Source organism: Panthera pardus, unplaced genomic scaffold (genome assembly GCF_024362965.1).
Source record: "Panthera pardus isolate Hobbes unplaced genomic scaffold, ASM2436296v1 HiC_scaffold_12, whole genome shotgun sequence".
NCBI classification, from domain to species: domain Eukaryota; kingdom Metazoa; phylum Chordata; class Mammalia; order Carnivora; family Felidae; genus Panthera; species Panthera pardus.
Window position 1 is genome coordinate 49,823,860 of NW_026526677.1, and position 14,973 is coordinate 49,838,832.

Sequence of the window (14,973 nt, forward strand, 5' to 3'; positions counted from 1 at the left end):
AGGTAAGAGAGGTAGGGGTGCTAAAGAACTTACACCCAGACCAGAAGAGAAAAGCAGTTGTTAGTATTTAATGAACCTCTCTCCATGTGGCTTCAGGCTACCAGGACACAGGCTCCCCCCACACCCTTAATCTTCTCCTCAGCTCTTCTACTGAAGAATTTGGCCTTCACGATGACAGGCTGTTTGGGGAGCTTTCCCTTTCCCAATACTTTGTAGTAGCCCTGGAGAGATTGGAAAAAAAAAAAAAAAAAAAGAGTTTATAACACACACCATTGCGGGTACCAACTCCCTGATACGTATAAAGAAAGATGTCTGCCAATCTGCTCCATCTAGGAACTGGGAGGGCATGTTTCTGATCTGGGCACTACCGGGGGCACAGAATGCCCTCGCCAGTGAATCAAGACCAGTGGATTCTCTCTGAGGACTCTAGCACACCAGGACAAGAGATGTGTCAGGATGTGACTCTAGCCTCAGGCAAAGCACAAACTCCCCTCTCCAATTACTAGCTGATTAACAACAAAAAAAAGAAAAGAAAAAAAAAGAAAGGGAAAACCACATTCCCAGCAGTATTCCAAGAAGTCCTGCCCATGAAAATTGCTCAAGTGATGTTACACAGGGAAAAGGGATTTAAAACTTAACTGAAAGCCCCCTTAAGATTTAGAATACCTCCACACCCATGGGAGCTGACACTACGCCCAGAGCTCCAAAAAGATATACAAAAATGCTTTGTCATCATCAGTGTTTTGGGGGTGTGGGTGGGAATCTCTTCAGATAATGTAGCTCCTTAAATAACAATCAAACATATTAGGACTTTATTCTGTAAGGGGAATAAAGATTCAAGAGCTGTGTCTCATGTAAGCAGACCAGAGCCAGTTGAGTTAACATACTGCCAAAAGCTCAGGCCAGAAATGCAAACCTGTACAAATCAGGGCAATAGTGGGAATGAAATTATGGATTGGAAAAACATTCAAGAAAGAATACAAGTACTTGAATGAATGAGTGACTGGAAAGATTATTATTCTTCCAATATTTTGCTTGAATCACAATTGAGCTCAATTTTGGTGAGTTAGCTGTGACAATTCTATCAAAAGGTGGACCAGTCTGAGGGCACCTGGGTGGCTTAGTCGGTCAAGTGTCCAACTCTTTATTCGGCTCAGGTCACGATCTCATGGTTTGTGGAATTGAGCCACGCATCAGAATTCTCTCTCTGCCGCTCCCCACTCCTGCATGCAAGTAATCTCTTGCTCTCAAAATACACATTTTTTTTTTTTTAAAAAGGTGGAACTGTCTAGTAGATAACAGGGTATAGATTCCAGGTAGGAGATCAAGTAGATTAGATTGCTAAGAATTTTAAGACGCAAGGACCATATAAAGGTAACAAATACTCACCGATCGCACCACATCAATGATAGGAGCAGCTCCAGTCTTGTTTTTGGCAGCATTTACCCGTGTCTGCTCACTGACCAAGGTCCACAGTTTATCAAGGTTAACAGTTGGGCAGAAGCTCTGGTTCCTTTTTAAGTGGTAATGCCTCATACCAACTTTTCCAAAGTAACCTGGATGACTGGGAAGAGACGAGCAATCACTTTAATGATCTCCCTTTAGTGATGTTTACCATCCTCACTGTCCATCTCCCTTGGTTATAGTGTAAATTGTTCACTGGTGGATTATAGTGAAATAGCAGGTACCCCATTCGTTGCTGAATTAAAACAAATCTTTAAGAAAAGCCTCCAAAGATGTTCAGGAGTAAAAAACTACCCTTATTTCATGGAACCAGAAGTCACTTAGAAAGTAAGAGGCAGTGCCAAGACTAAAGGTCTTCCAGCTCACTTGACAAAATTTTATGGAAAATCAACACATTCTTAGAATAGAGGTTTTCTAAGCAAATTTGGGGGAATAAGTGTATCTAACAGGTATACAGGTTAATCTGATGCATGTCACTAACCCGGTGACTGACTATGCCATGAGGGTCACAGCCAGTGAATAAGGTCAGCAATTACTCTTCGAGGACTCTAGCACACCAAGGCAATAGCTGATACCCAAGCGTGACTCTAGCCTCGATGACAAGTTCTCAGTTCACATAAAATGGTAACCTGGTGAAAGCTAAAAGCCAGGAAGAGACAAGGCTTTTGAGTGGTAAGAGGCTTGCTTCCCATTAAAGGTGTTCTAGGGCAGCCCTCTGCCCCTAAATGCAGACTGCCAGTGCCAGTGAAAAGTACAGTACAGCTAAGAGGCACTCACTATTTGTCAAAGTTGATCCTGTGGTGATGCATGCCACCAGCATTACCCCGGCCTCCTGGGTGCTTCCGGTGCTTGCCTGCAAGAATACAAAGTTACAGTTAACAGAGCCCTCACCAGCCCCTCAATTTTTCTCCCAAAACCATTTCCCCACATTTCTGCATCTCTACTTATCTTGTTCCCAGTCTACAATACCTAAGCATTGCTATTCCTTCAAAACTCCAGGTGAAACATCTCTATGCAGTGTTCCACATCACAGCACTATCCACAGTGCTCCATGCCTTCAATCAATTCAACACTTTGCCCCAGTTTTCATTCATTCCTCCAAATGATGTGAAATTCCCTAAAAATGGAGTACTGGTGAGAATTCTCACAGGGGAAAGAAAAAAAACAGCTAACATTCAAACTTAATCCGAATGACCACACAAAGCTAACCCACTTCTACCCTACCTACTTCCTGGCTAGCTAAGCACCCGGCAGGGAGTTCAAAGCAGACCGGGATGGGACGCCGGCACTTACCAATGCGGCCGTGGCCATGGCTCACGTGGCCCCTAAGTTTCCGGGTCTTTCTCAGTCTGGATGGCTGTATGGAAAAAGGTGCTTGGTATTAAGGCCAAAGGGAGGTAGGTGTGGCAGGGGGCCAACTTGCCCGTCTGCGAGGCGTCTGTAGGCCTGGGGAATTAAGATCTGCTTTGTAGCACATTCAGCAAAGTTGATATTACGAACTGGCCTGGGGACAAGCGGCCTCATCAGGGCGGCGCCCAAGCGCGCCGGCCCGCGTATCTCAGAGACCCAAACTCCGAGCGGAGCACGCGGCACCAAGGCCCCAGGCCCCGGCCGGGCACCCTGCGCTGAGGCCTGTCATGAGCGGCCTGGGAGACCGGGCTAAGGTGAGGGGTGGGTGGTTGGGGTGCAACGCGAGTGGAGCTCGCGGCCTGAACCAGCAACAACGGGGAAGCACGAAAATAAGAACCTACCATGTCGGCGGCCCAGAAGAAAGAGGGAGGTCTCCGCGAAATCTCGCGGTACTGACAACGGAGGCGGAGCCAATGAGACTCACTTCCGGCCAGGGAGACCCGGCCTTGGGCGGGGCCTCTTGGGTCTCGCGGGTCTCGCGTGACTATAAGGCTGGCCCCTGCCTCTTTCTGCGGGGTGTCCTGGTCCTCTCCAGGAAATACCACTGGACCTGACGTGTGGGCCTCGTGCTGGTCGCTACCTTCTTTCGCTCTGGCTCTGAGGCTGAGAGCTTTCGCGGAATCCGGCGCTTGGGGCGCTGTGCAGTACAAGCTGTCGCGGTGACTTGGCCCTGGAACCCGACTAGGCCACCGTACCCATCAGACGCCCCAGTTCTGAGTCGTCCAACGCGTCTCGCTCCGTTCTTGCGGTCTGCTCGGCCCTGGCGGTAGCGGTTGCTCTCTTGTCTCCCAGCCGCAGTGAGGATTCGCGAGACGCTATTTGATCCTCAGCGTGCTTACCGGGTGTCTCGCTCTGCTACCTTTGGAGTCTTTCACTAGATGTCTCCACCACCCACCGGCACCTGCTGACGTACACTCCAGGGAGGCGTTCGGTCTTAATTCCTCCTTTGCCCTTGGTGCTATCATCTGGGCCTCCACAGATTGAACAATCTGATATACTTCAGGCACCAGTATACCTGGTTGCTTTATGGTCCTTTTTATACAGACTCTGTAAATACTTTTTCTAACCACCCAGTTTGAATTTTCACCTGAACCCAGTTGACATGGCCGTGACCTCCTCTCCTGGACTAGAGAATCCCTGTTCACTTCGACCCAGTGCAAGTGTCTCTTTTCCTGTGAAACTTCTCTGACCCATTCAGTCATTGTTGCTTACTTTCCCCACTTGTGCCTTCACACAATCAAGTACATAGCTCTTATATAATTCTTGATCCACATTTGTCTTCCGTACTAGACCAAATTCCGTAATGGCTCAGGAATATTTTCTTTTATCCATGCACTCCCAGTTCCTGGCATGTAGTGCATGTTCAACAAATTATTAAGTGACCTAATGTAACTACTCTCACCTCCCTGTCTTCACTAACTGGAAGAGCCCTCTTTCGAGTCTCAATCAGTGTTCGAAATCCCATTCTTTCAATTACTCTGTGTGTGCATTTATTTTCCCTGCCCCATTCCTGTCAGCTAAAATATATTTTAGCTAAATATCCTAAATTCTCCCTGACTGTCTTCTACCTGCTACCCTGGCTTTTTCCTTTACAGCCAAGCTCCCCAAAAGCAGAGTCTACAAATTCTGTCCATTTGTTCATTTCCCATTCATTGTTTAATCCACTGCAATCTAGCCCTCAGCTACACTACTTCAATGAAATTGCTCTTATTCGAAGCATCAATTAAATACCAGTTGAATGGACTCTTCCTATTCCTCATACCACTTCTCTCTGTTGTACTTTACCTCTTTCACTTCTTTATAGAAATTCTTGCCTTCTTCCTGTCTCTCTGGCCACTTCACAGCCTTTTCAGGTTCTTCTAATTTTATGCACCATTCAAGTGGTGTTATTTTTCACCCTCCGGTTCTTGCTCTTTATCTTTTCACAATACACAGTCTTCTTGGGCGAATATATTTTGGGTGGCTTCAATTCACAATGTTATTGCTGAGCTCCACACTCATGTGTTTACTTAATTTCTGATTATTATTCCTTGGACATTCTACAGACAAACTAGGTAAACATATTCAAAGACTTCAATTTTCCTTTCTCACTGGTGCCTTCTCCTTTATACTGTATCTTGGTGAGTGGTGCTCATGTCCACTTAGATAGTGATGTCATGGACACCTGAAAATTGTTCCCGAGCCTTCTTTTCCTCTAATACACTGTCACCATATCCGTTTGTTCTCTATCTCAGATTTGCTTCCTCCTTTCAAGCCCCCATGACACTGCCTTCATTAAGACCCTCATCATGTCTCTTATCCTGAGTTCAGCATCCTCCTGTGGCACCCTGCTTGCATTCTAACCCTCCTCCAGTCCCTTCATCCTTCACACCTCTGCCAGGTTAATCTTCCCAAAACATAACTTTCATCCTTTCACTTACTTGATCAAAAAGTTGGATAGCTCCCTATTACCTACAGAAAGGCCTATGTACCTTTCCAAACCAACCTCAGCTTTTCCTCTTATAGCAGCTTTCTACTGTAGCCAAACTTGGTACATCCATTCTACCTTTTTGCCTGTGCTGGTGCCATTTCTCATGCCTATACTGCTCATCTTATTCCTGAACAGATATCCTGAATCTCCCTCAACGTTTAGGGCCCACCTTGTATTCTGCTTCTTCCCAGAACACACCAGTCCAGAGTGATAATAGCCAAATACACCTTGCAATCTTACAAATTGCTTCTGCCTGAGAGGTCAACACTACCAGCTCCATTTTATGAATGAGAATGAAAGAATTGAGGCACAGAAGTTTGAATGACTTACCGGTGGCTACAGAGCTGCCAAGATACAGAGCCTGGGCCTACCTAGCCTTTAGTCTTCTCTTTCCAGATCTGCTTTTACCTCAGTGACCACTCCCTCTCTGACCTCACAGTATTATGGTCTTCATCACTCCTTCAGTCCTCAATCACATACTACCTGTGGCCAGCAGAAACAGGGGTCTTGAGAGTCGGGGGCAAGGTCTAAGAAGAGATCACCCTGTATTTGACATTGAAGTTGGCCAGGAAGTGCACAAGGGATGAACCGAGCTACCTGGAAACTACCCTTGGGAACATGGTCTGTGAATGGAGGTAAGCTGGGCAGAGCTTTGGGAATGAAAGGTAACCATCAAGTGTCTTGTGAGGAGGGCCTAGAGCCAGGACAAATACTGTTCAGGGGATATAGGTAGGGTTCTGGGTAATTGGCACTGCTTCTGGATAGTTTTGCCAGGTTCTTTGGTTATAGAGGAGCTATATCCTTTCCCTCAGGCCATCCATCTGAATGGAAATTCTCCGAGTGGACCAGCACTCTGTGTTGGGTTCTGTGTTCACCTAACATTCTTCTCATTGATGGTTCTATCACGGTGGAGGGAATTCCCTGGGTGATTGTCTGGCTCTGGTTTCTAGCAGATTCCCTTTCATTCCTAAGGTGGTTTGTCAATGTGGGTTAGTTTCCCTAGGCTGACCAGCTCTGAGACAGCAAGTTCTGTATCTGCAAAGTTGAGTAGCATCCAGACATTAGGCATTAGGTAACCTGTCCCTCTCCACCAGGCACACGGAAAGTGCTGAGACATGACCTCTGAGAGGCCTGCTTCTCTGTGACATCTCTTCTGAAGTAGAGTGTGGTCTTGTGACATCTCAGGCATATGGGCTCCCCCGGAGAGAAAGGGCCTCAGAAAATATCTGTGAAATGAGCAGAAGGGAGATGATGCCAGACAGCAGCCTGGCGAGACAGGTAAATGTGGTGCTGACCTTTTCTGGAACCCACGCCTTTCTCTAGGGAACCTTATGAACACTCCCCACCCTGAAGAGGGCTCTGGTGGTCCCCTTTTCTTTTTCTCCTCTCTGGGTTCCTGAGTTCCTTAGCAGTCCTTCACATGGCAACAACAGCCTGGGTAGATCCAACCTTGTTTTCTTGCTCTCCATCTTTAGGTTTGGACATTTGGAAAGATTATGTTGCTTTCCTTTTTCAAGTAAAGGATTGTTAATTTAAGATGGAAAGAGCCAGGGTTTCTGTTCTTTTTTTTTTTTTTAATGTTTATTTTTGAGAGACGGAGTGTGAGCGGGGGAGGGGCAGAAAGAGGAAAACACAGAATCTGAAGCAGGCTCCAGGCTCTGAGCTGTCAGCACAGAGCCCGAAGCGGGCTCCAACTCACGAGCTGTGAGATCATGACCTGAGCCAAAGTTGGACGCCCAACAAATTAAGCCACCCAGGCGCCCTAGGGTTTCTGTTCTTTTTAAGTGAGAGTTCTAGAAAAACTCAGAAATCCTAATGTATTTCAGAAAGGATTTTAAAAATAGCATGTAATAGAAAATCCAGTAAAACATTAAAGAAAATCTTTAAAAATATAAGTATAAACATCTCAAATGATAACACTTTATAATGCTTTTTTATGTCTGAATATTACTTTCAGCTCTTGTCTACGTGGAGACATAGCTATCTACAAAGCTGATGATCATAGCATACAAATCCTTTTGCATTCTGCTTTTCATTTAATACCGTGACATTTTTCTGTATCACTACTCAGTCTTCATGATTATTATTTTTAATATCTTAACTGATTTATCTTCAGCATGTACTGTAATTTACTAAGCCATTTTCTCCTGTATTTTTTTTGTTTCTTTTTGTTTTTTTGGTTGTTGTTCTTATTGTGTTCTTTGCTATTAGAGACAGTGATGCAATGGACATTTGTGTATATGTGTTTTTTCTTCTTCTATTGAATAGCTTGTCTAGGGTAAATTCCCAGGAGTGAGATTGCTGTATTATAGGGTATGAACATTTTTATGATTCATTTTATGCTGTTTTTTTCCCCAAATGGATTGTACCAATTTATGCACCAGCAGCATGTATAGTTACCACTTTCAGCTACACCAGGCTCAGGGGGTTTTGTTGTTGTTGTTTTGCCTTTATCAGTAGTTTTTGATAAATGGCAATATAGTATTTAGAGAAAAATCCATAGGACCACAGGGTTTTCTTGAGCACAAAGTAAAAATAATCTAATTTGAAGATTAGGAATTTCCAGGAGTCTTTCCTAACTGTGTTGAATAGATTTTTTAAAAATCTCATTATACTACATGGAAAGTGTATTCCTAGAAGCTTTGTTGCAAGCTAGGGTGGAAAACCTTGCTGCCATTAAACTCAGAATAGCAAAATGTGAAGAGAGGAATTCTAGGATATTAGAGGACAGTTTATCCAATAGCACAACAAGGAAGGGCTTAAATATTTGGATTTTAATTTAATTTCAGGTGATAAAATCAGCAGAAAGAACATAGAAGCTTGGGTTCATTTCCTACCCCTATTTTTTTTAAGTTTATTTATCTACAGAGAGAGAGCAGGGGAACGACAGAGAGAGGAGAGAGAGAATCCCAAGCAGGCTCCACACTGTCAGTGTGTGCAGAGCCTGATGTGGGGCTTGAACCCACCAACCACTACATCATGACCAGAGCTGGAATCTGGAGTCACCCAGGCACCCCTCTACCTCTATTTTTACTCGCTGAATGATATTAAATGAACAACATACTCTCTTTGGATCTTAGTTTTCTTGTTTTTCTAATGAAAAATACTGAGATTTATTCTTTCATTTTAGAAATATTTATTGAGTGCATACTGTGTGTAGACACTATGTATATGTGCCAGGCAGTGAGGAGTGGGGACAATGGTGAACAAGAAAGACTAAGTTCTGTTCTAGGACTGTGTCTAAAATAGACAGTAAACAAGTAAACAGATAATATATCATGTTCAAACCGTCTAGCATCGAGTGGGTGTTCTCTCATTGCCTAGTGTGTCTCTCTCCTCTTTTCCTCCTGAACTGAATCTTGTTTTGATGATCACTTGCTCTGTACTACCCGTGCGAACAGTCTTTGAAATTCTTACCCCCAATGTGGCATGGAATGACTTGCTCTGCCATTCCTTGGCAAGGCTACAGAAACTCTCAGATCAGGCTGTCGGGTGTTAAAAGGAAGTGATTTGTGAGCAAGGTAATGTTATATGTGAGGCTTTCTGTCCTTCCAGGCTTTCACATGATGTTTCATTTAGTCCTAGTTTCCTGGTTCCATGACTTAGAGCAGAGGTCTCAGGCTGATTACTGGTATATGTTGTTTGACTCATGCTGTTTTCAAGTTTTTATTTTTTTTTAATGTTTATTTTTGAGAGAGAGGGAGACAGAGTACCAGTGTGTGTGTGTGTGTGTGTGTGTGTGTGTGTGTGGCGCGGGGAGGGGGGTGGACAGAGAGAGAGAGAGGGAGACACAGAATCCGAAGCAGGCTCCAGGCTCCGAGCTGTCAGCCCAGAGCACAATGCCGGGCTCAAACTCAGGAGCTGTGAGATCATGACCTGAGCCAAAGTCTGATGCCTAACCACCTGGGCCACCCAGGCACCCCTGTTTTCATGGTTTTAAATTTTAATTAGTTGCCAACGTTTCAGAGTTTAAGTAAAAATTTGGATTTCTGGCGTTTTGAAAAACTAAGATTTGGCAACAGTGGACCCATATTCTTTTTATTATTATTTTTAATGTTCATTTTTGAAAGACAGAGAGAGACAGAGCACAAGCAGGGGTGGAGTGGGGAGAGAGGGGGACACAGAATCTGAAGCAGGCTCCAGGCTCTGAGTTGTCAGCCCAGAGCCCAACGTGGGGCTCAAACCCATGAACCGCGAGATCATGACCTGAGCCAAAGTCGGACGCTCGACAGACTGAGCCACCGAGGCGCCCTGAGACCCATATTCTTTTAGGTGGAGCACTTCGCTATTTACATGCCTGGCCCCCATAGGCATTCGAATCTGCTACCCCTGGCTTAAGTACATTCTGCCATACTCTATCCCTTTTTCTAGGTCAGAGGAGGTAGGAAGGAGAGGGAAGAGCTAAGGCATAGTGGAAAGCAGCCAGAGGAAGGGGATAGAAGAGAGGTCATTTGACCGTCCCCCTTTACTCTCAAATCAGAGACTATTGTTTGGTTGTGCCTTTAATTTAACCTTTACCCTCTGAGTTACTTCAGTTGCTCTTCTAAGACAGAAGTGAAATATTTATTTATATTCTTACCCTGAGTTGTGCCCACTGATGTTGAAAAGCCATGCCACCACTTTGAATCCCCTGAGTTGTTATTTATTTATTTTTAAAGTTTATTTATTTATTTATTGAGAGAAAGAGAGAGCATGAGCGGGAAAAGGAAAGAGAGAGAGGGAGAAAGAGAATCTTAACAGGCTCTGCACCATCAGCATAGAGCCCAATGCAGGGTGATCTCATCAACCCTTAAGATCATGCCTGAGACGAAATCAAGAGTTGGATGCTTAACCAACTGAACCACCCAGGCGCCCTCCCGTCCCAGAGTTGTCATTTGAAGCCTAATGCAACAGTTCTCAAAGTATGGTCTGTAGACCTATGGCAGGAAGCAGGGGCAGGGTGGGGATGGTGATGGTCCCTGAGACTCTTTCACAAGTGTCCACAGGATCACAAGTTTCCACAGAGTCAAAACCATTTTCATAACACTACAGAATGTTATTTGCCCTTTTCACTGGATTGTCATTTGCACCAATGGTGCCAAAGCAAATGCCAAAGGTGGTGTGTAAAAAGCCAAAGATGCTGGTAGAAGTCATTGTATTCTTCACTGCTAGGCACTTGCAGGAAAAGGGAAAGGACGGGAGGAGAAGGGAGAAGCCAGTTTCACTTAGGTGTGCCCATGATGAGGTAGGCAATATTTTATTAAATTCCAGTCCTTAAATATGCATCATTTTAATACTCTTTGTGAAGAAACTGGAAGTGTGCATAAAGCATTTCTACTTATCAGGGTGAGGAACTGCACTTGTACTATTATTTGAGTTGCAAGCTGAACTAGCCTTTTTTTTTTTTTTTTTGTACAACACCAGTTTTACTTGAGAGAACAGCTGACAGACAAACTGTGGTTATTCAGACTTGAGAATATGGCAAATATGCTCTCAAAAATGAAGTGAGCCTGTCATTTCAAGGAAAAAAACCTGACAGTATTTGTTGCCAATGATAAAATTAGAGCTTTCAGCAAAATTTAGAATTCTGGTAAAGGCATAGCTGCCTCTATGAGTTTGACATCTTCCTAATAAAGTATTTTCCAATAAGACTGGAGGTGATGTTTAAGAGTGTGATGTTTTGTTATCGTATAAGGAAACATCAGTGTTTGAAGCATCTACGTAAGTCATTGGATCAATGTTTTCCAAATGACAGATGCCTGGTGTTCTAAAACGATGCCTAGGTAGAAGGGCAGTTTACAGTGCAAGACAGACCAGTGGATTTTCATGTCACAGGGTAAGAAAAATTCACTGATGTAGTTTCAGATTCCACATTACAACTAACCTTTAAGAAAGTGCCACTTGTTGTAGTTTCAAAGGATATCCACAGTTACCTGATAAGGCTATTAAAAATACTCTTATCTTTTCCAATCGTACAGCCCTGCGAGGCTGGCTTTTCTTCATACACTGTAAACAGAACAACATACAGCAGATGGACTACGGAAGCAGGTATGGCAATCCAGCTGGCTTTTATTAACACAGACATTAATGAGGTTTGCAAAAAGGAAAAACAATGTCACTCTTCTCCCTAAATTTATTTTTTTGATAGTTTGTTTTTTCCTAAAAAGTATGCTATTCAGGTGGACATGTAATACGTTTATTGTTTTTAAATGAATTAATATTTTAAAATTATCTCAGTTTTCATTTATAACATGGTAAATAGTAGTAGATATAACCCACATAAATAAAATCTCTTTGGTGTCCTGAATAATTAAGTCTGATATTTTCGAAGTCTAACAAAATAAACTCAGCCACACTTAAACCTTCTAAGACAGATTGCCCTTCCCTCCACCAGCACTACTATGCTGCCCTCTGGGAAATAACTACTCTTAGAGCCCCAAAATGAATTAGAGGTGAGAGTCCATCCATTATTTTATTTAGTGGCATTTTGCTGGGCCTCCAAGCAGCCTGGCCTCTCCCAGCCCTGTCACTCTTCATCTTTAATGGGTTTGGCTCCCAAAGACTATGGACTGAAATGAAAGTTCTGTCAAATCTGCATAACTCCAGAGCTCCAGATGTGAATTCAATGACATTTGGTTTCTTTCTTAAGTAGGTACAAGTATAAAATGAGGTACACTTCTTTTACTCTTATACAAAACTTACATAAAATTGAATACAGTTTGCAAGTTATAAAAAACCAAAACAATCAAATTAACAATATCAGTTTCATTTGCAGATGATGTGTTGCTGAACTAAACTGCTATTACAGGTTAAATGTGGTGCTCCCAGTGTGGCCAGGTGTGGCAAACTTTTGCCAGGGTGATGATGGCTTAATTTCCCTACCTCCTACATCTGTTCCAAGCAAGATGAAACATTCCTCACCACATGCCACAATGTTATTGAGACTTCATGTGGCAAGAATGCATCATTTACATATTAAGGCTTCCCCTTTCTCTTTCCATTTGCCTGAGACAAAGTAATAAGTGCATGGTGTGAATTAGATCCTAAACTCTTAACACTGCCTCTAAAATCTTGTTGAGGTGTATATGCAGATGAACTGGAACATTTATAGATTTAAAAATTCTTATCAGAATGAATACTAATTTTAAAAAATAGTGAGGAGAACTCACAAAAATATGTGTGTTGGACCTTAGCTTGAGAAATATTTCAGTAGTAAGGGTGTGAAGTCCAATTTTGAATTTGAATTTGAACTTTGCTATTTGCCATCTGTCTTTGTGCAATTACCCAAACTCTCTGAACCTCAGTTTCCTCAGCCTGTCCTTCATGGTTTTACTGAATTCGTAGAAGTATCATAATGCCTACCTCCAAGAGTAGTTGTGAGGTTTGAGATAAAGCATATAAAGCACCTGGTATAAACTTGGCTTTTAATACATTTCCTTTTCTTTTCCAAAATCTTGGACCAGGCTTGCCCACTAATAAAAAGAAGCACAGGTAGATCTTGGACACTTTTGAAGTCAAACAAACCTTGTAAGAAACACACAACCTAGCAGACCTCTCTAGGCTTTATTTTCCACAGTGGAGATGCTGGACTCTCTCTTTGAGCTCAAGTGAGAGTTTGGGGCTGAGCCCTGCAGGTTTCAGGGCACGAGCCTCCAGTTCTCAGAGTCCTCTCTGGCCTGTCCAGGAACATCCCCCACCCCAAAGAAATTAATCACTCTGCTTTGTGCTTCACTTACAGGCAGTGGAGCTTGCTCGCTCTGCACGCTGCTTCACACCTGAGGAGGTCGTTGCAAGAGCCCCGGTCCTGGGCACGGTCATGGGCATGGGGTCAGATATGGGTATGAGCTTTATGGGGCTGCCACTAGTTGACCAGAAACACAAGAGTGGTCATATGGAGCCCGTGGTACTGGCCTGTTCATTGTGCCGACAGAACCTGCAGGCTGTCGGTGCCTGACTCCTACCCTGCCAGCATTTGCTCTGTAAGGACTGCTTCCAGGGCTTGATCCAGGAGCTGAGGCAGGTTGCCAAGGCTTGTGGGACTGTCTCAGATGGTAAGTACAAAAGTACCACAGGTTCCCCTCCTTCACATCATAGGTCTCTTCCTGTTTCATAGGAACCGAATTTCAAGTGTAGAAAGAATCGGAATTTAAATGCCCAAGGGACACTCATTGCTGAGCACAACTCTTTAGGGAATCTGTGAGACAAAGCAAATCCTCTTGATGCCTGCTATATCTGTTTTGTAAGCTGGGACTCGCCATGCTTGGGATTTCCTTAAATTGATGGCAGACCGAGAAACCTGGGAAGGTGTTGATTCAAGGTTTGGCTGGCTCCCCAGACAGAGAGGACGTGTGTCCTGGCTCACTAAACTTCCCAGGCGAGGCGGAGGGAGAACTGCTGGCCCCCTAGGATTGGTCAGGACCTGATTATGAACAGACGCACACTGACTAGCAACCATTCACCAGTTAAATTGCTGCTTAGTGGGAGGAGCTTGTGTCTCACTCCTGAACATCAGGTTTCCTAGGGAACAGTCTCATTGAGGACTGTGAGTCCTTGGAGACAAGAACCAGATCCCTTCATCTCAGCGTTCTAGCACAGGCATGCAACAGAGGTGCAGTCTCTGTTGGGTGAACTTGGAGGATGAGAAAGTCAAACAAGTAGAGAGTATTTAGGAACATCATCTTTATTTTTGTTATCTGCAGTATTGTTAAAGTGATTTGTGGCACAAGTCTAGGCTCCTTGAGGCATTGTAGCAGTGCAGTTGTCCTTAGGTATGAATTTGGGGCCCTCTAAATCCTTGGGTAAACTGTGTAACCTCTCTGGGCTCTTTTGTGAGTTTGGAGCACAGAAAAGATAGTGTACGTTGATTTTAAAAATTAATGTCTGGGGGTGCCTGGGTGGCTCAGTCCGTTGAGCATCCGACTTCAGCTCAGGTCATGATCTTGCAGTCTGTGAGTTGGAGCCCCACGTTGGGCTCTGTGCTGACAGCTCAGAGCCTGGAGCCTGCTTTGGATTCTGTGTCTCCCCCTCTCTCTGCCCCTCCCCCGTTCATGCTCTGTCTCTCTCTGTCTCTCAAAAATAAATAAACGTTAAAAAAATAAAACTTAATATCTGATTTTTAAACTTAAATTTCATTCTTCCTTAACTTTTTAATTTTACCTTATAAATCTCATTCTATTTATGTGGCAAATTTTAACAATCATTTTTAAAGGGACTTTATTAATATTTGAACAAATTTGCAAACTTAGCTAATAATTGCTTTCATAAGTTAAACGTATTTTATTTTTCTTTTTTTAAAAAAATGTTTATTATTTTGAAAGAGAGAGAGAGAGCAAATGAGGGAGGGGCAGAGGGAGAAGGAGAGAGAGAATCCCAAGCAGGCTCTATGCTGTTAGCAGAGCCTAACACAGGGCTTGATCTCACAAACTGTGAGATCATGACCTAAGCTGAAATCAAGAGTTGGACACTTAACCCACTGAGCCATCCAGGCACCTCCTATTTTATTCTTTTTTTTAAGTATTTCAATTGTCTAGCAAATAAACATTCCTAATTAAAGGACACTTGGAAATCTAATAAGTTAAATTTATAAACATGGTGAATCTTAAATATGTCTTAAAAAGTTCCTTTAGAATATATAAAGAACTTCTACAACC

The 14,973-nt window shown here is 43.4% G+C and overlaps 2 protein-coding genes and 2 non-coding genes across 4 annotated transcripts in view; 1 reads left to right on the plus strand and 3 right to left on the minus strand.

Moving 5' to 3' along the window:
* Positions 1 to 48: 48 nt before the first annotated feature.
* Positions 49 to 2,889, minus strand: RPL27A (ribosomal protein L27a). The gene is made up of 4 exons (XM_019456224.2): positions 2,758 to 2,889; positions 2,242 to 2,317; positions 1,390 to 1,564; positions 49 to 221 (listed from the first exon to the last, which is right to left on the minus strand). Exons 2-4 carry the CDS (start codon positions 2,271 to 2,273, stop codon positions 93 to 95), a joined length of 336 nt encoding a protein of 111 aa, XP_019311769.2. The 5' UTR covers positions 2,274 to 2,317; positions 2,758 to 2,889; the 3' UTR covers positions 49 to 92.
* LOC128776326 (small nucleolar RNA SNORA3/SNORA45 family) lies at positions 345 to 475 on the minus strand. Its single transcript, XR_008421402.1, has one exon. It is a non-coding gene; the product is annotated as a small nucleolar RNA SNORA3/SNORA45 family (small nucleolar RNA).
* LOC128776327 (small nucleolar RNA SNORA3/SNORA45 family) lies at positions 1,933 to 2,062 on the minus strand. Its single transcript, XR_008421403.1, has one exon. It is a non-coding gene; the product is annotated as a small nucleolar RNA SNORA3/SNORA45 family (small nucleolar RNA).
* Positions 2,890 to 3,390: 501 nt separating the features above from the next.
* TRIM66 (tripartite motif containing 66) overlaps positions 3,391 to 14,973 on the plus strand; it is a 60,242-nt gene continuing 48,659 nt past the window's right edge. Inside the window, exon 1 of the mRNA XM_019456220.2 lies at positions 3,391 to 5,979. Coding sequence (XP_019311765.2) covers positions 5,928 to 5,979 — 52 coding nt within the window. The 5' untranslated portion in view covers positions 3,391 to 5,927. The remainder of the gene's footprint in view (positions 5,980 to 14,973) is intronic.